The sequence below is a fragment of the Micropterus dolomieu genome, linkage group LG10 (assembly GCF_021292245.1).
Source record: "Micropterus dolomieu isolate WLL.071019.BEF.003 ecotype Adirondacks linkage group LG10, ASM2129224v1, whole genome shotgun sequence".
NCBI classification, from domain to species: Eukaryota; Metazoa; Chordata; class Actinopteri; order Centrarchiformes; family Centrarchidae; genus Micropterus; species Micropterus dolomieu.
In genome coordinates this window covers 24,622,820-24,650,364 of record NC_060159.1, presented here as the reverse complement: position 1 = coordinate 24,650,364, position 27,545 = coordinate 24,622,820, and the positions used below count along the sequence as shown (strand labels likewise).

The 27,545-nt window shown below is 39.9% G+C and overlaps 1 protein-coding gene across 3 annotated transcripts in view; it reads right to left on the bottom strand.

Moving 5' to 3' along the window:
* Window positions 1-2,623: 2,623 nt before the first annotated feature.
* The window catches only part of galnt14 (UDP-N-acetyl-alpha-D-galactosamine:polypeptide N-acetylgalactosaminyltransferase 14 (GalNAc-T14)), a 175,656-nt gene continuing 150,734 nt past the window's right edge, over window positions 2,624-27,545 (bottom strand). For all 3 annotated transcript variants that reach the window (XM_046061570.1, XM_046061571.1, XM_046061569.1), the window contains 6 exons: window positions 26,569-26,695; window positions 22,618-22,710; window positions 21,717-21,800; window positions 19,737-19,881; window positions 10,169-10,288; window positions 2,624-4,945 (listed from right to left, as the gene is read on the bottom strand). In XM_046061570.1, coding sequence (XP_045917526.1) covers window positions 4,787-4,945; window positions 10,169-10,288; window positions 19,737-19,881; window positions 21,717-21,800; window positions 22,618-22,710; window positions 26,569-26,695 — 728 coding nt within the window. In that variant the 3' untranslated portion in view covers window positions 2,624-4,786. The remainder of the gene's footprint in view (window positions 4,946-10,168; window positions 10,289-19,736; window positions 19,882-21,716; window positions 21,801-22,617; window positions 22,711-26,568; window positions 26,696-27,545) is intronic.

Sequence of the window (27,545 nt, the reverse complement as noted above, 5' to 3'; positions counted from 1 at the left end):
CCCTTCTTGAAGACAAACGGCTTGAAAAGACAAAATGTCAGCTTCCAGTGAGCGACATGATCGGTTATTCCATGTCTTTAAAACAATTCGCTGTTCGGATTAGTATTAGCTGGGTCTTTAAAGGGGACCGGTGGTCTGAGAGAAGAGAGGGGCTCCACAAACACATCCTCTCCCTCTCTCTCTCTCTCCCTCTCCCTCTCTCTCTCTCCCCGCTCATTTTCTGATGGAAAGCTGTGATCTGATTATTAAATAGACCTACTCAAACAATACATCCCCATAATAAAAGACAGTGCCTCCTCTTTAAGAGCAGAATGATTTATTGGGCAGACAGAATATCACTTTTTGTTATTATATTTTGTTTTGCTGTCAGTGACTTTTTCTGACACAGTAATGTCAGAAAAAGTCATTATGTAGCTATTATGGACATGGAACTGTGTATATTTCTCACTTTTATGTAAAGTACTTTCAATTGCCTTGTTGTAGCAAGGGAAAGAAGTAATGCCACAGAGTAAAAATACTCTGTAAAAAGTAAGTACTTCATTCAAAATCTTACCAAAAGTACAAAGACTATATGATATTATAATATTTCATATCACTGGATTATAATTAGCAATGCATTAATGTGTAAGCATCACTGATGTTGCAGCTTGTAAAGGTGGAGCAAATTTCAGCGCCTTCATATATAGCCGGATATCTTAATCCATAATTTTACATTTACATTTATTCATTTAATAGTTAATACATCGTAACTGATTTGTTATTTGTATTTTGTATTAATAATCTAAATCTGAAAAGTAGCCAGTATCTAATGTTTTAATCTAATAGTGATGCAGTAAAAAAGTACAATGTTGGCTTCCAAAATTAGCATAAAATTAAAATACTCAAGTACCTCAAAATGGACAAATTACACAAACATTTAGACTGAACAAAATTATAAACGCAACACTGTTGTTTTTGGCCACATTCATCATGAGCTGAACTCAAAATCTAAGACTTTCTCTATGTACACAAAAGGCGTATTTCTCTGAAATATTGTTCACAAATCTGTCAAAATCTGTGTCAGTGAGCACTTCTCCTCTGACGAGATAATCCATCCACCTCACAGGTGTGGCATATCAAGATGCTGATCAGACAGCATGCAGTATGTACTGCACATGTGTGCCTTAGGCTGGCCACAATAAAAGGCCTTTCACTGTATTGGGGGGGTCTGGAAACCAGTCAGTTTCTGGTGTGACCACCATTTGCCTCACGCAGTGCAACACATGTCCTTTACATAGAGTTGATCAGGTTGTTGATTGTGGCCTGTGGAGTGTTGGTCCACTCCACTTCAATGGCTGTGTGAAGTTGCAGTCAGGTCAAGACCCCGATCAGGACGACGAGCATGCAGATGAGCTTCCCTGAGACGGTTCCTGACAATTTGTGCAGAAATTCTTTGGTTATGAAAACCGACTGTTGCAGCAGCTGTCCGGGTGGCCGGTCTCTGGAGGTGAAGATGATGGATGTGGAGGTCCTGGGCTGGTGTGGTTACATGTGGTCTGCGGTTGTGAGGCCAGTTGGATGTACTACCAATTTCTCTGAAACGTCTTTGGAGACGGCTTATGGTAGAGAAATGAACATTCAATTCACGGGCAACAGCTCTGGTGGACATTCCTGCAGTCAGCATGCCAACTACACGCTCCCTCAAAACTTGCCACCTCTGTGGCGTTGTGCTGTGTGATGGAACTGCACATTTGGTCTTTTATTGTGGCCAGCCTATGGCACCCCTGTGAGGTGGATGGATTATCTTGGCAAAGGAGAAGTGCTCACTAACACAGATTTTGACAGATGTTTGAACAATCTTAGGCCTTTTGTGTACGTAGAGAAAGTCTTAGATCTTTGAGTTCAGCTCATGATGAATGGGGACAAAAACAAAAGTGTTGCGTTTATAATTTTGTTCAGTGTACTTGAGTAAATGTACTTAGTTACATTCCACCACTGGGGTCAGAGCTGTATAATTACAAGTAGTGATCATTTTATTGCTAATATTAATAATATTACTTGTAGTAATTGTAGTAGAAGCAATAGAAATCATATTGTTGGCAGGAGTAATAGCAAAAGTAATACTACAAGTAAAACAGTAGTGGCTGTAGCAGTTCCGTTAGTAGTATAGGTGCAATAGTTGGTAGTTGTAGTAATAAAAGTACTGATGATAAGCTGTTAGAGTAGTAGCAATAATCATATTAGTAGCTGTGTATGTTGCTTCTGGTGGTGACAGCAGTACTGCAGACTATTTGTAGTATGTAGAGCAGTAATAGTAGTAGCAACAACAGCGTTAATGTATATAAAATCTTTTTACTCCAAATTTATTGTGTAATTAACATGGGGGTGGCGATGGAGCAGTGGATAAGACACATGTCTTTGGTGTGAGAGACCCGGCTTCGATTCCCCACAGGGACATCCACCAATGTGTCTCTGAGCAAGACACTTCACCTCTAGTTGATCCAGAGGCGTGCGACCTCTGACATGTATAACAATTGTCAAAAAAAAAAGTCACTTTGGATAAAAGTGTCAGCTAAATGAATAAATGTAATGTAAATGAAGAAAAGTGTTATTTAGTACTACAACATCAACAAACAATTAAATCTATATTTCGACTTTTAGTTTATTGATTTCAAATGTTGTGTGTCAGTTTCAGTTTGCCATACTGCACCTGCAAACATCACAGCCATATCAATAAAATGTTAACAGCCATTATAAAACCTTTATTCAGGAGTCAGACAGGATATCAAAATGATGCAGTTGATGATGTCAAACACAGGGAAGAGGGACACAGTCTGTAGAGAATATGTTCCCAGAATTGGAAACACTTGAAAAAAAGACCCACTATTCTTGCAAAATGCTTGTGAGCGAGGTTTAGAGAAGATTACTTGAACAGTTGTAGGTCTATAGTTAATTTGAGTTGTGTTTTGACTCGGCTGGAAACCAAAGAAGACATCTCAAATGACTGGAGGGTCACGGGTTAGATCTCCACAGCAGCTGCAGTTTGTCTGTTAAAAAACATCCCCATTCATGTCCTCTCAGTGTGCTCAGAAATAAAAACAATCTCAGCTATGTGAGACACCAAAAGGTTTGGCTGCTTTTAACTGAGAATAAACCCCCAAGCAGTATAATCACTTCTGTAAATCCTTTCAAACTTACACAAGAAACATAAATGATGCTAACAAGCGTCATAAGGGCATTTAGGGCAACTGAAAGAACATTGTGAGTAAAGCTTTTCCCCCAGTTTGATAAAGTTAAAGTGTGGAGACAAAGAGAAAACAAACAAACAAAATTGTCACATGCACAGCAGCACTTCACAAGGGACGTGCAATGTAAAGCAGCAGCCGCCGCATCCTTGAGGCCACAGAAAATCTGCTGATCGATGCCCACAATAGCAGACAGAACGAGATGTGCTGCATACATGCTGTTCTCTTTGTATTACTTCTCATTGTGCCTGTTTGTCTCTATATACACCTGTAGCCCTTTTCTGTCTGTGCTTCAGCTTATTCCTGTTTCAAATGTCGTCCATATCTGGTGTTTGAGTTTATCTGGACGTCTGTCTTTGCACCAGTAGCTCTGCCAGTGCCTGCTACCCTGTTCTAAAATCTAGCTTTTGTGTTCCCTCTTGCATCTTCCCTACATGGTTTTGCCCACCTTTGTGTCTTTCCTTCACCTCTATTCTTCTTCTGCGATCAGTTCTGCTGACATGGCCAAGGAAGCTGTGATAGGCAAAGGTTTTATGGGGAAATTGTGGTCATTTAAACAGCCTACAGCCAACAGAACAGTTTAATTTTAAGAGCATTATAGAAGCTATCCTAAATAGTAAAAGAGTGAGGGCTCCATCCAGACAAACCCAGACTTGCCAATTTTAGATCTTTTGGTTCTGTTTTCCTTTTACTCTCTCTTGGTACAAAGCAATCTGGGGGTCCGTCTTACAAAGCAGTGTTACCAAGTTATTTTGAAACTTGCCGATTACAGTAGCTGTCATTTTCCACATGTGAGTAGATTTTTTTCCCTTCAGTGCAGTTATTCAGCTCCTGCTTGTTGAGAGTTTGGTCAGCTGGATTGAAAAAAAAACTCAGATTGTGTGCTCTTAATTTTTAAGTAAAGTTTTAAGTAATGGATTTTGAAATTTAAAGCAAGATCAGACTTAATAGAATCTGTTCATGCTTCAATTCACTTCAAAAAAAGACCAAAACCAATCAGTCAGTTTCCGCGAGGCTTTTTTTTTGAGTTCCTGGTCAACTAAGAATGGATTTGTCACTTGAAAGTCTGGTTGCTTATACTACAGTAAAGACACTGACAGTTATTTAACCAAGTGAACTAGAAACTGAAGTTGTGCTTGGTTTTAATTCTCAGATTCTTGACACTGCAATTGCAGAAGATTACAAGACACATCCTTTGATATTTTTCCCTCAGGCAAAGTTTCTGTCCGACTGGAATCTTTGACAGGTCAGAGTTTTAAGGTGCACTTGGTTTGACTCTTCCAAAAACTTATTAACAGCCTCAATCATACACATTGTAATCTCAGACCTGACATTTCTGACATGTCTCTTCCAGCACTTATCTTCAATAAATCAGGACATTAGACCTGACAGATCCACACTTGATTCCTTCTCATGATGAAGCTTTCCATTCAGCTGCCCTCAACGCAGCACCTTCAAATGACGTGCTCATGCTGTCTACAGCTGTCTCTGCCCAGGTATTTGAGGCTGTGAATGGGTGACAGGGCAGGCTTTTTGGAGGTGAAAGGTCACGGGGTCAGGGGTCAGGAGAAGGGCACTTCCCATCTCTGTGTGTACGCGCTCAGTTCACAGGGGCTAATGACCAGCATTCGAGAAGAGTCCATCCCGTCCAGCGCCATCTCCGAGTCCAGGCAGAAGCGAGAGACGAGGTGCTCCAAGTGAGTCCCAGACTTTTGCCACCGCTGGAGGCAAAAAACACACAAAAAAGTAAAAAAAAACATCTAGGTGCACATACAATCAATACATTAATTGGATAAGACATTTTCTAAAAGGTTAAGAGTTTACTGCTCCGTTTAGCAAACATCAAACCAAGAATTAGCCCTTATTTAGATTTTTTAAACAGTTTTCCCTGCTTGCTGTTGACTCCAAACAAGTAGCACAAGGACGTAATTCTACAGAATGCAATGCAGTAATTAAATATGATTTTTTTATTGAGGATCTCATTGAGGCTGAAACCTGCAGTCAGCCGAGACACCTCTGAAAAGGTCTTCCGTCATGCTCTGCAGGGCTGGTATAATACTGTATGACAAAGGTGCAACATGCAAAGAAATATTAATCGGTCAGAATTTTCAGTGAGATCGGATCTCACACTCTCTTGCATGCAAAGACAGAACGCCTGAGCAGTCAGGGCGTGTAATGGGCGTTTTTTTCTGTGTTTACTTTCGGTCTCAGAGACGAGCGTTTGAAATGATTCATGTAAAAAATCTGTTCACTCGGAAAGCAGTAGGAGGACCACACAGCTTGCCGCGGTTTTGCATGAGTTTCCCAGAATCTCTAACATGGAAGTGGTGAGTGCAAAGTTAGCAAAGAGCCCCAATAGCGACATTTATTGGAAGTACAGACGGTTGAAACAAACCAGAATTATCTTTTTAGCAACCAAGATGTCAATGTTAGAAATGGGTATAACAGTCAACAACTAACACAGCTGAGAAAGAACATTTCAAATGTCACCAGCAGAAATAATAAAAAAAAACACCTTGCAGCTTTTTAGATAAACACCACCACCATCATTATTCTTCAGCACAACAACTTGTAGAGAACCTGGCCTACATTGTACACAGTTCCAAATTAATTAAAAAAACAGAACTATTGAGGAACCTTCTTTTCAGTTCTGCTCATCAATTGAAAATCGAGCAGTGGGTGAATTTTGAATCCACTGCACACGAATCTACTGTACATTCTCAGTCCCCTACATGTCATTGCATGTGTAAAGTGTTTACGCCTGTTCTCAAAAGAGATAAAATATAGTAAGCATGGTACCGCGTCTGCCAGTAAAAATAACATTTATTAACCAACATTCAAATATGAACAGTAAAAAGAATTGGAAATGTGGACAGGATATCAGATGTTTGATACAGGGTTTGTGCATTTTGAAATAAGATTCATATTTGTCTTTATTTCATCTTTGAAAAACCACTTTACATTTATTAAAACTTTCAAGCTATAATTATATTATATTTAAGGGATTTTCATTTGGCACAGTCCAAAGGGACATATTTCCCATACACACACACACACACACACACACACATCAGCAGCAGTGTTGAGTTAAGTGTATTCCTAAAGTTAACGTCCACACGGTGACAGGAGGAGCCGGGGCTCGACCAATGATTACAATGAACCCGCTTTTATCTGTGCTACAGCCGCTTGACCTTCCAAGGCACCGCTCTACCAACTGGTAGTGGTGGTGGCGATTCCTATCAGTCACCACTAGATGGAGACCTCTACTGACTTTTTGCTTTGATTCAGTGGTTCTTTGACAATACAGACACTTTGCAGAGTGTGTGTGTATGTGTGTGCGTGTGTGTGTGTGTGTGTGTGTGTGTGTGTGTATGTGTGTGTATGTGTGTGCATTATTCATTGCTGGATTCTTTAGCTGGAAAACAAAGCAGCAGATATGATCAGACATGAAAACAGGCAGCTGTGGGTCTGAAAGCCAGTCATCAGAGAGAGAGAGAAAGCTAAGATTGACAGACAAAGAGGGAGAGAGAGAGAGAGAAAGTGAAAAAACAGGAGACCAGAGAAAAACAGAATCTGTGTGTGCAACCATGTAATATCTGAAAGTATATCTTTGTGAGTGTGCACATGTTCTTTGTATCATCAGTGTATATTGGCAGGGAGCGGCCATGTTGTGTTTACTGGGCCTCTGAAGCGTATCACTGTCATGTATCTCGATCTTGTAAGGCCACACGCACACACACATTGGCTTTGTTCTGTAGAGTTGCATTGTGGGTCTATTGCGGCATTGTCAAGATGACACGCTCATCACAGTGTAAAGACGGGCCGTGGAGCTTTTTAATTGGAAAAAAAAGACCGAGGGATAATTAAAAGTAAATCAATTAGTATTCACCTCATTACTGAGTGCTGCAGCACTGCCGACGTCAGTTTGCGAGTGTAACACTTTGCATCTGTCTTTCTCTACACATCACCATCTCTCTTTTAAATACTGTAAATATATTAAATTTCTCAATGCATTTGTTCTTTCCCAGGGTGACAGAGGGGAGATGGGAGCCTGTCCCAGGATGCACTGGGTGGGGTCAGGCTCAGGTCATCTCAGGGTAAAAATTCCCTCCTTTAGGGCTTTTGCATGTGTGAAAATTTAATAACTTCTTCTTCTTTCTTTCTAACTTTCTTCCTTCAGGGGAATTCCAAAGGTTTGGGATTTGATTTCCTTGTCATTTTCTTTAAGATGTAGCCAATCCGGTTATACTCCAAACAGCAGTCACATGTAAAAGCAACACAATGAATCAGCTGTAAAAAAAAATACATCCTGGTGAATTACAGTCACACACTCTTAAGACAACTGATGTTTAGTTTTATGTGTCGCCTGGACAAGTCAGAGAATCATATAATTGAAGCTGCTATAGATACACTTCTAGGTTAAGACGACATTGCTGCAATAGTCTGTATATCCTAGGCTAATATGAAATTTTTATGTATGTATTTTTTATTTATCTATTTCCTTCCATGTGTTATATGGACCTGTGTCTGCAATAAAGTTATAAATATAATAGGAAGTTACATAGATTGTAGGCTACTTTTGACTTTTAATAAGTGGATACTCCAGCTTCAGCTATTTTCCCTCTCTGGACTGTTAGAGCAGAATTGTTTTTGCTGCATGTGTCAGTGTCTCTCTACCAGTCAGATCTGGGCTGTGTTTCTCCCATGGATCTTCGTCCTAATTAGCTATCATCGCTCTACTTCCTGCCTTCTGACACGCACGCACGCAGACATACACGCGCACACTCTACTGGGACATGTAACAGCACTCTGTGTGTGTGTTTGTATGTGTGTTGGTACAAAGGTTTACTAGTTTCAGTTACATGACAGCGATGCACTTCAGTGGCTCAGCTATAATACAACTCAGCTATAATGTGTGTGTGTGTGTACTACAGTTTTTTTAGTCAGTTAACAGTCTGGTATATGATATACACACACACACATATATATATTTAACAGGGTAAAACTGAATCTCCTCCAGCTACAGTATATAACACCTCTGTGTGTGAGCTGTGCACGAATGTGTGTGTGTGTGTGTGTGTTGTGTACAACTCATTTACTAGTCACACACCTCAGCTCTTTCTGCCTCTTTCCTTTATTTGGCCCTTAGTCCAATTCTCCCTCCAGCCTTTCCTGTTTTTCTTTCTTTCTGTTTTTCCTTTGTTCCTTCCTGCCTATTCCTTCCTTCCTTCCTTTTTGTCTTCTTCCTCACTTTCTTTATTTCTTTCCTTCCTCCACATCTTCCCGCCTACCATACTGTCTTTAACTCTTTCTTCATTCCTTCCTACCTTCCTTCCTATCTTACTTCCCTCCTTTCATTCTCTTTCCTTTTTTCCTTCCCATCAACCTTTTTGTCTACTTTCTTCCTCCCCGTCTTCCTAACTACCATACTATCTTCAACTCTTCCTTCCTTCCTTCCTTCCTTCCCCCGTCTTCCTATCTACTGTCTTTAACTATTTCTTCTTTCCTTCATCCTTCCTTTCTTTCATTTTATCTTTCTCTTTATTTCTTTAGCTATTTTGGCTCTATTTTTCTCTCTTTTCCTGTCTTAACTCCAGATCACACATCACCGTCCTAATCCGGAAAAACAGACTTTTTATTCCTGATTTCCTCCCTCGACTTGATGTCTACTGTATCTCGACGTCTTGTCCTGTGTGGTGACAGCACATCTTCTTCTGTGGTGTTGTTGCTGCCACATGGGAACTTATTCGTAAGTATAAAAATATCCACACCTGTCAAAGCCACAGTGTCACTTTTGGAAAGCCAGAGAAGGAAGGACTGGCTCTTCAGGTAAAATAACACACCTGAGTCCAGATTTGATTTATTAACTTCTTACTTTGCTTTGAGGTCCTGTTGACGTGTTGCTGTGTATTCGCTGCGTGCTACAGGCACAAAATGACGCGTTATATGACGTATTACTAGCCCGTTTGTTTAGGACCTTTGTCTTTACTCTTCTGTTTTCACCTCTTTTATCCCTCTCTCTTTCCCATCCCTGTCCTCTCTTCTAAGCCTAAGCTTTCCTTTCATCATCAAGTCATTCTTTACCTTTCTCCTCCTCCTTTCCTCTTACTTCCCTGCTTGCCTTTTCTCTCTTTATTTCCTTATCTCTTTTTTTGTATTAATCTCTCTCCACCTCTTTCTTTCTGGCCACTTCATCTTTCTCACTCGTCCCTGATGACTCATAGATCAAATAATGCATAATAACAGCAACGACAAGCACAAAATGAATCAAACACACACGCGTGTAAAACATTTAAACACTCTTTTCATGTCTGATCGTGTCCACATATCTAGTGGATTTGCTGCATATTGAAAGACTACAGATAGGATTAACACACACACACAAATGGGATTAACACACATACACAATTCAGCACATTTTTCCATGCAGACTGAACAGTTGGTGATGTGTAATGAGCTAATCTTCAGCTACCTCCCTCTCTCTCTCTCGAATTACCACCCTCGTTCTTTCCTGTCCCACCTCTCTGTCCTCTCCCTCCCTCCCTCTCTCTCTTTTGTCTGTCTTGCTTCACCTTTCCACCTGTGCCTCTCTTCCTCTCCTTCTCTCTCTCTCTCTTAGGTGATTTATTGGTTGTCAGGTTGTTCTCTGCTGCAGGGGCTTCTGGGACGCCGTCAAGGTGCCCACTGGTCAGGTAATGACAAGTGTGCGTGTGTGTGTGTGTGTGCAAAGAGGATTCAAGCTGCCTGTCCAAAAAAGTGTCAAGCATCGGCCCCTGCAGCGTGTGGGTGTGTGTGTAACAATCATCTTTACACAAATTTTGCTTTGGATTAATTAACATTTAGATTAATTTATCAGCCATATGAAATTCAGTAGTGACTCGCCTGCAGCTACACACTGCCTGAAATGCATCTATGTGTGTTTGTGCGTGTGTGTGTGTGCAGACCTGCTTGCCGTCGGCCATGTTGCAGGGCAGCAGCAGGACCTGGGAGGCAGGGAAGGTGGTGGACAGAGACAGACAGTGCTGCTGCTGTCGGATCTGCTGCCCGTGAGTGTACACCCACTCCTAGAGACAGAGAACGAGAAAGTTAATGATTTTATTTATAGTTTCAGTGTTTCTCATGTTGTTTGTCAGTTTGGCTCTCGAATACTGACATTTTCGAGTTCTACCTCTACCTTAGCTTCAGCTTTGTTTCTGATAAGCGGCTGTGAAGATGCAGTCATTCAGGGAGAAGTGAGGAATGTAGAAAGGTGACATTTAGTAAGAACCTATTTGCCATTCAGTACTTAACCTGTGTATTTCCATTTTGTGTACCTATATGTTTAGAGCACCAAGTTATCTGGCATCTGTAGTAACTACTTTACAAATAAAAATTTTACATCAGGAATGAAATAAAGCACTATATGGCCAAAATTATGTGGATCCTCAAACATACACCTTTATGTAATAGATTCACTGATTAATCTAATTTTAAAACCACTGGCATTAATCTGCTGCCAAAACAGCCCTTGCTGTTCTTTTTTCAGGCTTTCCACCAGATGTTGAACCTGGCTGCAGGGATTGGCTCCCATTCAGCCGCAACAGCATTAGTGAGATCCAACACTGACGTTGGGAAATAAGGTCTGGCTTGCACTCCAGTTCACCCAAAAAGTGGTGAATGGGGTTTGCGGTCAGGGCTCTGTGCACGCCAATCAACACCTAGCAGGGAAAACCAATATCATTATGTACCTGGCTTTTACATTGTGGCTTTGTCATGATGAAACATGAAAAAGTCTTCCACAAACAGTCGCCAAAAAGCTGGAAAAACACTGTTGTTCCGCTTAATTTATCATTATGATATAATTTAAATTTAAACTGGGATAGTCTGACTCCTGGAAATGACATGATGATCAACTAATGGTTTTGCTTAAGAAGACCAGCACGTGTAATAATAAATAACATCACACTCCTGCTCATGGTGCGAATTGTTGGGTCTCTGTAAAGGAAGCTCAGCGTTAAGTTTAACCAGGAAGACTGTCTTTACCCGTCACTCACAAATCTCTCTCATTCACTACTTTTCTCTCCAACAGCTGACTATGGCTGTTCTCACCTAGCTTTACATTAAGGTTTCACCACAATCAGCTCAGCCAATCAAGTCACTATCATATCTGTTCTCTACTCTGATGACATCTGTCATTTCAGTTTCGAATCGTTGTGGCTCTCCTCCGCCCCACTGGCGTAAGTACTGACGGTGCAGCTGGTGCATTGCACCAGGGGGGCCCGGCTGATTACAAGGGCCCACGAGGGACAGCAACAAAGGCCACGTATAATGTGATCAGATGCTCTCATCCGTTCATTCATACTGTGTAGGCCTTTAATGATTTGCTTTTCTTGATCGCTGTTTGTTCTGTGGTTACTGTGTAAGCTACTTTCTGTTGATTTGTTACTGTAGGCTGGCTAAAGCTATTTTGGTTGTTGGATAGTCTGAGGAAGCAGGCTGTGGGGGTTTGAGTGCAGAGCGAGGCTGTTAGATTTGCTTTCATATACTTGCCACTTCGGCTGCTGTCCGTGGTGCTGATCAAAGGCTGCAGGTTGGCAACTGTGTGGTGTTGTTGTGTGTCTATACACCCGTGTGTACACAAGCGTGCTTTTTGGGGCAGGGGGTGGGGGGCACAAGAAAAAGGCCAATCACACGAGGCCAATCACAACTGTTGTGGCTCCACCACATTCACCTCCTGCTCACCAGATCCAGGCGCAGTTCAGCCCAGAAGAAACTCTATTCTAATCAGATCCCCGGCATCTTCTCCATCCTTCATCCCACCACCACCAGTGTCTAGACTCCATTGGGGGGATTTCTACGATGGAGTCTAATCGCCAATTGACTTTGCATTGTCATTCAATCTATACTGTGTCAATAAATTATATTGTTAACTCAATCAAGTCTCTCCTGCTATAAAAAAAAGACTGAAATAAATCTCACTCTTTGGTTTCCTCAAGTACCGATAAAATAACCAACCTTCTTAATAACTGAACTAGTTCTAATTTAGGACTGAGTATCAGATGGCATATCTAGTCAGAAGAGTCGCTCACCGGTGCGCCTAAGTAATTATTCACTTTGTTACGCTTTAATTTTCCTAAAATGCTTGCACTGATAAAGATGGAAAAGAGTAATATGGAGAAGAGTATTTAAAGAAAAGGGATCATGAGGTTGAGCTGTTGCAAATAACACAATTCCAACAGAGAAAATGTACATTGGGTAGTACGCTGTAATGTCAGTCAGTCAGTCAGTCAGTCAGTCATTCCCATTACACTGGCTGGCACATAGGGCAGCTAAGCTATAATGTGCTAATCTGTTACAGTGTAGAAAATACAAGACAAACAGAGCTGTAGCCTCTAAAATATTCAAAGCCACACAGACACACTGGCGTGGTAGTAGCAGTAGTGCTGATGTGTGTACACGCACACACGCACACACACACACACACACACACAAACACACACCACGTTTATAGAAAGCAATGCTAAGGAGGTCAAGGTTCAAAGTAACACCACCCTGATGTATTAATGATCATGTAGGAGAAATACGTGTTAGGAAAGAAAATAAGAGCTCAGAGGAGAAACAAACATACACACCCACACACACACACACACACACATACACACTCACAGACAAACACACAAGCTGTGTAACTAGGTCAGGGTTATTATAGTAGCTAGCAGGATCCATGGTAAATGCAACCTGTCCGGTATTTGTGTGTGTCTTTCTTTAAAAAGGGGTGCCTCATATTTTAATGTTTTAATAACAGTTAACTATTCTAATAACCCCCATGTTATTATTAGTAGTATAATAGTTAGAATTATTACAGTATTAGAGATTAATAATGCTGTGGTCAATTATTATATTAACGATAGTCAAATAAATCTATTTTGTCTGACACAAATCCAAACATATCAAATTTGCAATGACATGAAACAATAAAAAACAGAAATGTTTTATTATATATATATACATATATATATATATATATATATATATATATACATATATATATTTATTAGATATTTCAGAAGTTGTCACCAGTGGTGGAATGTGACACAAATTGGAGGTCCTACAATTCATGATTTACTTTTTACTCCATTACTTTATTTTGACAGCTCTAGTTACTAGTACATTTACAGATTAAGATTTTACACACAAACGTTGATGAACTTATAAAGTATAAAGCACTGCTACAGACATTTCTATCCAACAGTATATAACATTGTAACAATTATCTTTAACTCCACTATATCGTTTGAGACTCGGACTTGAGTCCCCTGAGGTGCGGGACTCGTGAACACTGAACAATGTTTATTTTTAGGAAACGCTGATGAGCTTGCTCTTTTCCCTCCGTTACATATAACCTGCCTATGGAACAGGTAGTATCAGCTGCACGCGCAAGAGGACAACAAACAGCGGCAGCTGCTGTGCCATTCATCATAAACTTTGGCTTTAAAAGTTCATACAACTGTATAGGTTAGTAACCTGAGGTTAATAAACATGTTTAGCTCAGCATTGGCCATCTAACGTTAGCTTGCTTCTTGTTTTAGCTACAACCTACGGGAGGTTTACTCCGACTGTTGTCTGTTATGAAAAAATGAATGAGCAGTTGTTTACTTGCCAAACTTGTGGTGGTCGATTAACGTAAACATTTACGCCCCGCTGGCTGCCAGTATGTCAATTATTACCGTTGGCTGCAAACACAGGTTCATTGTTAATCATGTAATGTTACAGATTTATTTAGTTAGAGTCTGGTGGTGTGTTGACTTTCAGGAGTTTAAGCTGTTATTGACTGCATTGCACATTACATGGTTGTGCTCTTTGAAAAACAGATTACAGTTTATTGTTTTGAGAGTCTGGGGGATGTGTTGACTTACAGTAGTTAATAAGCTGTCATTAATTGCATTGCACATTACATGTTTGTGCTCTGTAAGTAAAAAACAGGTTACAGAATTTAGAGCGATGCAGTTTTATAAGCAGCCTGAATTGAACGCAGCAGGTTATACAACATTTATTATAACCACGTGACACTTGAGACTTGACTTGGACTCTTGCTCAGAGACTTGACACTTGATTTAGACTCTAGCTCAAAGACTTGTGAGCAGCTTGTGATATTTATATTGAATTATTGCTAATTTTACATGAGTAAAGAATCTGAATACTTTTTTCACCACTGGCTATCACCAGCAAAATTCAGAAACAGGGAATCTGAGGGAGGGCACAAGGAGGTACTGTGTGTGCCATTTGATGATGATGAGAATGAAAGATGATTAATTCGATTAATTCTGGGCTGATTAATCAACATTAATAAGCTAATGTAATTGTAATGTTATAAAAAAACAACGCTATAATAAAGTGAGGCCGCCAGATACGGGTGCTCACTCAGTTTACGCTATTTGGCATTGATTTGTAGCCTAGTATAGTCCCCTAATTCTGTCATAACTTTAGTTGACTAGTCCAACGTCAGTGTTGGCTAGCAGTGAGTGGCCTACGTCCGTATCGTATCATGATACTATTAAAATGATCAGTATTCTGAGCTAAAAGTCTTTATTATCATTCTGCTACACTATATTGCCAAAGGTTTTAGGACACCCCTCTGACTCATTGAATTCAGCTGTTCCAATCACTTCCATGGTCACAGGTTCATAAAATCAAGCACCTAGGCATGCAGACTGCTTCTACAAACATTTGTGAAAGAATGGGTCACTCTCAGGAGTTCAGTGAATTCAAGCGTGGCACCACGATTGGTTGCCACCTGTGCAATAAATCTATTCGTGAAATTTCTTCACTACTAAATATTCCATGGTATATATTCCAACTGTTAGTGGTATCATAACGAAGTGGAAGTGATTGGGAACACCAGTAACTCAGCCATGAAGTGGTAGGCCACATAAAATCACAGATCGGGGTCAGAACATGCTGAGGCACACAGTGTCCAACTTTCTGCAAAGTCAATAGCTACAGACCTCCAAATGTCATGTGGCCTTCAGATTAGCTCAAGAACAGTGTGTAGAGAGCTTCATGGAATGGGTTTCCATGGCCGAGCAGCTGTATCCAAGTCTTACATCACCAAGTGCAATGCAATGTGCCAGATGCAGTGGTGTAAAGCACGCCGCCACTGGACACTACACTGGAGACGTGTTCTCTGGAGTGACGAATCACACTTCTCTCTCTGGCAATCCAATGGATGAGTCTGGGTTTGGCGGTTGCCAGGAGAACGGTACTTGCCTGATTGTACTGTGCCCAGTGTAAAGTTTGGTGGAGGGGGATAATGGTGTGGGGTTGTTTTTCAGGGGTTGGGCTTGGTCCCTTAGTTCTAGTGAAAGGAACTGTTAATGCTTCAGCATCCCTAGACATTTTGGACAATTTCATGCTCCCAACTTTGTGGAAACAGTTTGGGGATGGCCTCTTCCTGTTCCAACATGACTGCGCACCAGTGGACAAAGTAAGGTCCACAAAGACGTGGATGAGTTTGGTGTGGAGAACTTGACTGGCCTGCATGGAGTCCTGACCCCAACCCGTTACAACACCTCTGGGATGAATTATAGCAGAGACTACGAGCTGGGTCTTCTCGTCCGACATCTATGCCTGACCTCACAAATGCACTTCTTGAAGAATGGTAAAAAATTCCCATGAACACACTCCTAAACCTTGTGGACAGCTTTCCCAGAAGAGCTGAAGTTGTTAAAGCTGCAAATGGTGGGCCAATTCCATATAAACCCTACGGATTAAGAATGGGATGTAATTAACCTTCACGTGCATGTAAAGGCAGGCGACCCAAAACCTTTGGCAATATAGTGTATAAGCCTGCTCATTGGTCTGAATGAAGTAACGGAGGGTGAATTGGTTGGTGAAGGGACAGCGGGAGGTCTTTTCAAAGAAGCTCTATGATGTATGGAGTTTTATCTGGAATAACTCAACGCTGCAGGGTTTATTTCACCGTATGATTGATGTGTTGAACTGCAGTAAAGAGAATGACATTGGAGGTTAATTGGTGATGTAGCTCAATATATCTTCTCTGCTGGAGCCTCCCAGGGTTCAACCTAACTACTGAAGGTTTCATTTGAACACATTTTGAGAAAAATAATACATGTGAATTGATTATATTATTCACTTTTATCTCTGTCTAGGCTATTTTTATTGTTATTATTAACAATTGCTATTATTTGTTGTAGCAGTAGAATTACACCATAATAATAACACCTATCTTACTGCATGATACTATAGCACATTATCTCACTATATTCTGTAATAAATGATCCCATTTTTATTGTATTATATGCATTTTTACACACTATATACAATCTATAATTTGAATATTATTATTAGTATTATTACATATCTTACTTTTTATAAGCACATAGATACAATTTATTATGCATTTCTCCTTAAGATGATTATACAAAAACTTAATATATACTTTTGCACTTTGCTCAGTAATATCTGGGAATTTGCACATTTATGCATTCTTGTCTAGGGTTTGTGTGGCTTTCTAAATTTGATTTAAAAAATGTTTTTTGTTTGTGTATCTGTAAAAGAAGGTTTTATCCCATCTCATTTCACTGCATTCAGACCCACCAAACCTCAGATCTGTATTTCTAAAATAAACTACAGGATCAAATGTAGAGGAGTGATGGGAGGCAGACCAAGTGTTACATGAATACATGATGTAAACAAAGGCTATTTGAGAAATGAGGCAGATTTTTAAGCAGATCACTTAAGAGTTATCGGTTTGCAGGTAAACATGCTCAGACTTTGTGTGGTTAAACATTAAGCAGGTCAGTGCTGAAACACAGCCTGCATGCTCAGCAGAAGTGTTCCCTGGATAAATAAAGGTAAAAACAAAGTGCACTTTGGCACAAAATAACGTTGACACCTGCTGCCCTGTCTACAAAGATGCAAACGTAAGCTTTATTTTCCTGAGTATTGTGACTGAGCTGCCCCATATTAATGTAGTCAACAGTATAAACCATACATAACTTCATGCTTTTACACTCATTACATTTGTGCCAAATTGTGTATTGTAGAAGTAGAAGACATTTGAATCTGAGGTTACTGACATCACCATCATTCTGGTCGGTTTTCTGCTGCTGTGGGTTTACAAATTGGTCTCTCTGCTTCTGCTATTGATTGCTCCCTGTAAGTGGTGTTAAATGGTGACTTTAAAGAAATCCTCTATTTGTTTCTGAGAGATTTAAATCAGAAACTTTATGTTAACAGTGGCAGTTTCAGATAACTTAACTTATGTTCTGCTATTGTTCTATTGTAGCTGCTAGAAATGCCTCAATATGATCAAAGTGGTCTTTATGAAGCTATAATCTTTGTTTATATATATATTAGAATTATTTAAAATCTGGGTCTTGTTTTCCTGCCATTTTCTATCAGTTTATGTCCAACAATCCCCAAATATCCTTGAAAGATTTTTAAAAAAGCAAACATTTAAATTATTACTCAATATGCAAACATACATTTGTGCTTGTGGGTCAGGTTCCTGATTCAACTGTTACGTACTGTAATTACTGTACAGTTTTTATGCAGTGAGGGATGATTGATAGATGATAGATAGATAGATAGATAGATAGAGAGAGACAGAGAGAGAGAGAGATAGATACTTTATTTATCCCGAGGGAAATTCAAGTATCCAGTAGCATAAGAAACATACATACATTAAACATACATTAAACCTATATTAAAATAGAATTAAAATTAAAATAACTTACACAGTAGCCACAGTAAAACTATACAGTAAATCTAATCATTATTGACATGTCAGTTAACAGTTTAACCTCAATGGTTAAAGTTTGGTTAAGTATAGACAACTAAACTACTTGGCTAAGGTTCTTGAAAGACCATGGAAATAGTAAAAAGAAACCAATACTGATAGGCGACATGATGGAATGGAATGATGGCCAAACCTGTATGACACTAGGGATGTAAAGATACATTATTTTCCTTTAATGTGGAGTCCTTTGTTTAATTAGATTGGCTAAGGTTTTTTGCAAACACCAGAGGAATAACATTTTTAAAACATTTTTCAAGGGAGAAAATTAGAAAAATGAATTTAATTCTTTATGTTAAAAACATTCCCACCCGGGAGCTGCTCAGATCAAATCAGACATCCAAACATGAACAAACAGGGATCAAGAGTCTTCCCTCAGGGCTTCTCTACATAAGTTGATAAAGGAGAGTTTCTCACTAAAATACACACACACACCTCGCCAGGTTTTTTCTATGAGTTCAGGGATTTGTACCAATGACCTTCCAGTCACAGGACGGCCTTTCCAGCCTTCAGGCATTTCAGCTGCTGACACGTTCACTCTCTGTGAGGCGGCTTGTTAGAGCGGATCACAGCCTCCACACTCACTCTAAACACGGAATAATGAGAATCCTACGGGTATTAATTATGGCTGGGAGAACACACACACACACACACACACACACACACAGACACTCCTATATTACATACAGTGGACTATGACTCTATACTAACTGTTTCTGGTCATTTTGGGAAAAAAATGGTTTAGGGTATTTTTTCATGAGTTCAAACATGCAATATCATATAACCAAAGAAAAATAACTGTCCAAACACAAGTACATATGCAGTATATGCACATGGACACACATATGACCTGAAGCCCTGCCTCACCTTAATTTACTGACACACATATACACAATCCCTTCTTGTGTATTGTTGAGCTCACATATGAAAAATGAGCACTGTACAACCAGGTTTCACACACACACCTTCTGCTGTAACCTTATTAGGTTTTAATTTGACTACTCTCTCTTACATGAATCTTGTTTCATCTACTAATGACCAGTGACAGCTAGAGAGAGAAAAAGAGACGGGAAAGGAGGGTCAGCAATACTTCCTCATCCATCTTAATGGATACAGTTTATTCCAGCAACCCACTACTACACATTCACATTTCCTGGCTCTTAGTGTAGCCACAGTTAGAAAAAATGTGTAGAAAAATGTTTTGTGGGCAAAAAATAATACTCATATAGAAGTCACCAAAGTCAACAATCTTGATATCCTACACAGAGCTTAAAGTTGAGGGAAAAGAAAACTCCATTCATGATGACCCAAAAATGATTGATGTCCATGATAGTAATAGAAATAAGGATCACTTCTAATGTTTTTATAAGTAATTTGAGATAATTACTATTCCGTAATGAAAAGTAAGGCCGATGAGGGGGCCAAACCTACAGATTTAGCTAAAAATAATGCTCTCAATCCATGGAATATGCATTTTCGTGAGGACTTTTATGTGCAGAATTTTAATTATGACTTTGGCAACCTCCAGTGGTAGTATCAAAACAATAAAACTGCTATGATTTCAGCTGATTTGACGACCTGTAAAAGACTACACTGTTGTCTTTAGAAGTCGTCACCCTTCACTGTATCCCTGAATCATTTGTTTTCTACCCATTCACCTTAGGGAGAGCTACAATATTTCCTGTCATTGTCTTTCAAGCTCCTCGGTGACCCACCTGGTTGATGGCGGGCACCCCCTCTGTTCCTATACAGGGAGCCAGTGTGAGGACGGGCAGCTCCTGGCCTTCCAACCTCCGAGACTCCAGACAGTTTTGCCGCTGCCTGATCACCCCGGACTGAGAGTCAGAGTCGTCTGGGACCCTGATGGAGAAAACGCAACGTGGAATTCATACAATCCAAATAACACCAAAACTGGTAAATAAGTGGGAAAAAGTTTTTTTGTTTTGTAATTTGAGGGAATTTATGCTTTAATCTCCAAAACCACATTTACCCCAAATTGGAAACAAACAGGGTTTAGAGGATATACTGTCTTAATTTTAAGATACAGCCTCAGTGAGATGAGACAGAAGACTGCAATCATACCCACCATAGTCTCATTAACTACATCAAGATATCACAGCTACGTGGACAGTGATTTATCAATGTTTCCAAAAATGACTCACTGCACCTTAAACAAATCCGCTGAAGGCCAGGATTCTCTAAACTCATTACTTCAGAAAGTTTCTTCCCAATCTTCCTCTTTGATAAACTTTCTCAGGCTTTCTTGTTAAATTCTCGGACACACTATAAACTCGGGCTTAAGTCCTGTAGCATTAATTCAATCTGCTATCTCTCTCTGTTTTAATAACCCCGTTAAAGGTTATTCTGCATTTTCAGGGTCAGGTCTGTCTTCCCTTGAGAGCAAGCCTGTTAATGCCATTCTGGGGGATTAACACCAGCCTCCAGTGGATAAATGGGTATTTAAATGATGCGTGTGTGTGTTGAAGTGTGTGTAAAAGAGAGAGGAGGCATTGAAATGAGAGTGCTTATGTGTCTTAAAGGTATTTGTATTGTTTGTGTGCATCTAAGTAGTATGTGTATACGGTATATATATATATATATATGAAGGAGTCACTTGAAATCTTATAAAGCGTTATTGTGCGTGTGTGAGTTTGTGTACGTGTAGATAGGGCAGTTAGTCTGGGGAACCAGGGCCCCTGGGAGCTCAGCCAATCAGGTCACATTTAACACAAAGGCAATGAATGAGATGTTCAAAAAGACATAAAGATGGGCTGTGTGTGCATGTGGTTCAAGGAGGATGTACACTCACTGTGGACATGAATTTTGACAGATTTATTAAAAAACAGGATGTGCATAGTGGGCCACATTTGTAGACAGCACAAAGCATTGCACAGGTGTGCGGTGTTTGATAAAAAAAAAAGCTGTATAATTTGCAACTTGTAGAATTCTGTTGCTAGCCCGCAGGCCATGCTAACTGCAGTTTGTGCTTACAACCATGCCCGCAATATTACCTGCGCTATGTGCTTTTTGCCTCAAAATATGAGTACATTTTGGCAAACAGAATAAGTTCTGACCACACCATAAAATCTGTCAAATTAACCCAGCCACAGATTAAACCTCTAAGCTCTTATCTGCATTGCTTGTATTGTAAGTTATCATCTTTACTAATAGTAACTAATACTTTTCTTTCTTCTTTCCCTGAGAAAGTTGAAGGTACTAAAGTTAGGGGAGAGAGCCAAAGGCCAAGACACAGATTTAAAACAGAATAATCAAAATTCAAGCAGCAGAGGTTGAGATAGCCAGACTTATAGGCCTTGATAATTTTCTATCTGCAAAGATTTGATTGTGTCAAATTTGTTTGGCTTTCAGTTAAAAGAAGGTATTTTCTCAGACTGGACAAAGCTCTTCCAGAGCCACAATTATATGTACAGTGGTCTTCAGAGGTAGAGTAGCATTCCCCTTGATGAAAAAACTGATTGAAAAACTGTAAAATGCATCCTCCTTTTCAAAGAAAACAAACAAACATGATACAAACTCCACAACCAAAAAAGAAATAATCTTTTAAAATACCCTAGACACTAATAAAGCCAGTTTTATTGTCCGTTTTGAAATATCTCGTCTCTCTCAGTTGCATGCTCAGCAGAAGCTTCCTTTCCCTGGACAGATAAGTTCAAAAGCACAAAACACACTCTTACTTGAGCTCTGGGTAGACGTTGTCCAAGTACCACTTAAAGGATTTGCACTTGAGCTTCTTGCGGAGTTCCACTCTGCCTCGTATACTGGTACACAAATACAGACAGACAAAACAAACAAAAGCAGACAGTCAGATAAAGAGAAAAACAGCCAGATAAACAGTCAGTCAGATAATCAGAACCCTTTTCACCAATACTCAGACCAGGAGAAGTAGTCAAAACACAAATACATTACTGACTTGGCACTGATAATGAAAAACGAACATACATCCAGGTCAAATAATAGAAGTGTGTGAAGTGAAAATGCAGCTTAAGGCCGTGTTTAAATGTCAGTGTTTACCTGTGTCTGACAGATAAACACTGACATTTAAACACAGCTGTGGGCTTTACTATCTGTTCCTGCTGTGTTTATGGGAGTCTTGTATTAATCACATTGCGGGGACTCGCCTCCTGTTTCTGGTCTACACACCGGTCCAAGGTAAACCTTTATTTATTTAAGGTTTAAGATTTTATGTTTAAAGAGTGGTATAAAAACACACCAGGCTGAAATGCAATGTTTCACTCCACTGTCTGGCTTAAAGCTTCAAGCCTGGTTTCATCTGTAACCAAACCAACAGTGATGTTAAATTAGATTAAGGTAAATATCCAGGGATTTCATTTTGGTTCTGTAATCAACTATACTAGTATCTCTGGTTGTGTTAGTCCATTGTGGTCACTGGGGTATTTTTTTAATTTTCCTGTTCCTGCTGTTTTTCTACCGGTGGTGCGAGAAGATGACACTGACATTCCCACTCCTACATTCAAAGCTCTTATTGGCTCTGCTGTTTTTCCAAATGGAGAAACCATTGCGTATTCATACTCACCAGTATGAAAAAGTGTGTGTCAATTGCGTGTGTGTTCTTACTCTCCGTATGATTTTCCTCGTGCTGCAGGGCGAGCAGAGTAGTAAAAGAGACGAAAGTCGTCCATCCACACCTCAGCTGTGCGCCGTGTGTTCCTGTAACCGCGCACACACAAACACACACACACAGAGTTTAGACCATGGTACCTTGCAATTTCCTGCTATATTTGTTTTGTCATACTTGGGCTGAAACTCAATAATGGCGATGGCAGCTAGTGTTGTAGTCAAGACCGCCCAAACCGAGACCAAGACCGAGGGAGGGCGAGACCGAGTCAAGACCAAGACCAGTTCCCTGCATGGCATGGCATACAATAAAATGTGGAATGAGATCACAGGTACTTCTCAAAGTAATCTGAAAGAGCCACTTTCCCATTAAAACACCCACATACAAACACTAAGAGCTGAAATCAGCGTAAGCATCGCAGGGAGGGGTGACAGTCGTTAACAGGAACAACACATGTTTAATTAGGGTTAGGGTATATGTTAACAAATCAGATAATGCAAAAGCAATTTATTGATATTCCCAAAGTTATGGTCTTGACTGGTCTTGAAATAAAATCCCAAGTCCTCAATGTCCGAGACCAAGACAAGACCTAGTACAAAGGCGGTCGAGTCTGAGACGAGACCAAGACCATCAAAAAGTAAGACCGGTCTCGAGTACTACAACACTTGTGGCAGCTAATCTGGAAATGCTTCTTGGAGGCATGATCAAGGACAGTAATCCAACATGATTTTCCTGAAGTGGATAATGTGACTATTGTAACATTTACTGCATGTTAAAATAATGAATTGGCAATTGAGTCTCCTCTTGCAAGTGTGTACTGAAATTAACTAACACAAATCTCTCTACGTCTAGAAAGCAGGAACTCACAGTAAGCTTTATACAAGTGCCTGCAGAGTCATATGATTTGTAGTTAATGGATTAAAACATGCAACTATTGTCATGTTTCTTTAGCACTGAACAAGCTTTAGTAGTTGTTTACCCAAATCTAAACATGGGAAATAATTCAACACAATCTGAGGCATTAGTAATTTGTTAATCACGCACAGTGTGGGGTTTGTTTCTAATTCTCACCCAGCTGATATTTTAACCATAGAGAAATGGAGGAGAGGCTGCAGGAAGGAAGGTGGAGGAAGGGGGAACAAATAAAAACAGACATCAGCAGACTCCTATTGTTCACCTGCTGCCTTTAAACACACTCTGTTGCAGAAACAACAGTCCACCTGCAGATGCAGTCTGGCGGATCCGTTCGTATTTGATCAATCACAATGCATTCTGTGTGCATTTATGCCTACATTTAACTTGATTTTTTTCCATGTCCAGATAGGATATCCAAATCCAGATTACATGGTAATGCCTGGTGTAAATGGAATCACAATGCGAGCCACCTCCAGATGGTTCTGCATTAATTTACGACTTGCATTAGGATTATCCAGATACACAATAGGGTTGAGCAATCCATCAGTCATCAACCTCTGAGCCACAACCATGTCTATGCCAGATGTAAATCCTGCCTATTGCTGTATCTCTCATTCGTTTCAGTTCTGTTCAACTCAGTGTGCTTTATTCACCCACACTGCATGAACAGTGAAGCACATTTTCTCTATCTCTTGTGCCCATTTACTCTTTTTCTCTCATTCTCTTTTTCTCTCTCTGAAGTAATTATATTAGCTGAGTTTCTCTGAGCTGTGAACTATCTCATTGAAATGACAGAAACCCTCCATTACATGCATTACACACACTGGCTGTGGCAGTTTAATGAAAGGGGAAGAGAGAGAGGATATGAGATGTTTGTAGGCGTATAAACATAAATACGTGTCACACACAGGCTTACAATTTAAAAGTCATACACACACAAACACACACACAAGGTCAGAGCAGCAGGCCTTGGTGAGGGAGGAAACAGCATAATCTTTGTAATCGAATTATTAAGCAGCTTTTTTTTATTTAGCATATTCATAACCCAGATTGCCAGCGCTGAGTCTCCAGCTAATTAACCGGCAGAGCAACACGCGAGCAGACAACAGCAGCTTTGTTTGGGAGATCGGCGTTGATCACAAACATCAGGCCATCGTGATACGAATAAAAGCCATCATCTTCCGCACTGAACAGATGTTGCCTCGGTAACGGCCAACAGGGAATGAAATGAGCAACTAAATAGCCCGACTGAAAAAGACAAGTCTCAGTATTGGTGTGGATTAGCTAGTTGACACAAAACAATAAGTTTATATGAGCCGTTTGGCTGAGGATTTGCACCAAAGTGCCGTTCAGCAGTGGGAGCACTCCTAATGGGAACTGAACCCCTCCCACCTGGCAGCGTTAGTGCTTTACTCTCCCCATTACGCCAGGAAGGGAACCCAACTTCCAACCCTGAAAGTGTTAATGCCTTGCTCACATGCTGAGGTTTATGAATTACCGAACATGGAGAAATAATCCGCCAGACAAATCATCGGTATGTGGCATGCAGTGGATCCCAGGAGTTATTTTGTGATGAAGTGCTGCAATTTAGCTTTCTGTGAACTCACTCTCCCTGTCTTCCGCTTCAGTTTGTCATTCACAATGTTTCCCAGCATACCTTTCATTACATGCCTAGACTTGATAATGGTCTTTCTGTGGATATTCACTTACAAACTGAACAATTTAAAAAACAACTTCTCAATATGAAATAACTTTTTTTTCTTGTGTAACTTCATATTTAGAAAAGAAACAAGCAGTGTCTACCAATTCCAGAAAACTTGTGTGTTCTTTCTTATATAACACAATGATAAATACATCATGCAGTAATGTTAAAGGTAAACTCCATTTTGTAATCTGAATGGAACAAGCATCCTTATTGTAGCCTTGATTAATCTATTTATACAAGATCAATCCACATGCTGTCTGAGAACATTAGTCCTGTTAATGGATAATTGGACTGCCTGTAAACATCTTTTTGTTTGAACTGTTTGAAAGGGGCAGAGAACAGAATACAGCTTATGCTAATAGGATAATGTTGTACTCGTAGCTCAAAGGCTCCCAGGCAGCTGTAAATCCACTTTGGATTGGACCAATGATGTGAACAGTGTTCGGTGGCTGCGACACATAGCTCAGAGTGCAAACACTGCATGTCTGTTTCCTGTGCATTATGTCTGTAAAACAGTAAATCAGTGTAGTTAGGTTGGTAGGTTAGGGTGTACGTGCACAACAAATAATTTTAGGAAGTAATTAGTCAGTTTGGTACTAAAGTTCTGTCAATCAGGAATATAGGCATGTTAACCATAAGATTATTTAAACCTCACACATAATGACTATATATTCCACCATACACAACGAGCAAAGACAGAGCACGACACATTGTATGACAGGTAGACTATCATTAGTTATGTCTCTAGTCAACCCCAGAGATTCAACAACAACACGGATTTTTGCATAATCTGACCGAAATGGAAACAGACATCAATCAGTTTGTCAGTTGCAGTTTGTTAAAATAATGGGAAAGAAAGTGAAAAAAGACTGCTAAATGTGAATGAGATGGTGGCTAGAGAGGCGAGGACAATGCCTGGAGCTTGAACCTGTGGCTCCGACCTAAATACTTTATATGCAACTAGATCAGAAGGCAAATGAGCAAAATCCGCCCACTGTAAATATGTATTTCCCAAATGCCAACACAAACTGATCCAGACTGAACAGATTTCTGGCACAACTTCACTTAGTTCCAAGGTGCATGAAGAAGAGTGAATTATGAGAAGAGATCAGAACTCCAGCAACACTGATGACACAGGCCACAAGGCTCCATCGGGACCGTGATGAAGCCTTGCCCTTTTGACCTTTTCTGTGAGCTTTAAATTGCCAGACATCAAGCAGTCCTCTGGAATCTCAAACAGATACCAGATGCAGTCCTTGTACATAAAAAAATAATCCCCCTAAAATGGAAATTCTGACATTTATAAGTCAAAACTCATTTAGAGACTTACTTGATGTATGTGTTGGCGTTACCCTCAGGGAAGACGTACGGGTGTTTCTTCCTGAAGACGTGACCCACTCTGCTGCAGGGCAGGATCTCCAGACTGCCTCCACACTGCCACACCCGGAACGAAATCTCTGCACACACCACACACACACAGAATACCCTTTAAATTTTCTGCATTTTCATATTTAAATACTATTATAAAAGTCTCATATTTAACTGGATCCTGTGAACAATCCTTTTCCAGTATTTTGGCTCAATTACAAAGAGTAAACATTTAAAATGATATTCCTCTGTTGATCTTAATTTAGCTATTGAAGCTCAAAAGATCACCATTTATCTTCTCGACATCCATCTATCCATTCATTTTCTATACCAACATGTTCTATTTAGGTTTTCTGGGAGATTGATCATCGGGCGTGTATTTCTTCTACTTTTAACTTCCAACTCCAACATCAGTTTCTGATGTTTTGACATTTTTATAATGCGGAGAACCAAAATAAACACTAGTAATTCCCATCTGCAGTGTACCCGTGGATGTACAGACAACTATCACTGGATTACTTTGATACTGAAGAAAACCTAAAATTGTGATGATTCTCAATCAAGTTCTGAAATGTCTTTTCTAGGATTTCAGAGAGAAAATGCAATGCTCAGAAAGTGCAAGTCGCATTGAATGATATCGACGTGTGTCTCATGTCTTTGTGTATTTCACTGAGTTATGACGCACAGGAGAAGTACAATTTTGATTCAAATTCACCTCACGTTGTATCTTTGGCTCCTCTTTAAGTATACGGAGCACCTGGGCAGGCTTTTGCCTTTGTCCTGCTGAATGTCTATGTCTATTGCAGATAATATCCTGTGATCTTGAAAGGGTTAAAATGATGTCTGGATTACTGAATTAACAGACAGCATTGTAACAGCGAAATGTAATCACTGTGCCAAAATAATTTCATGCGGGGAGAAACGTTACCTAAAACAACA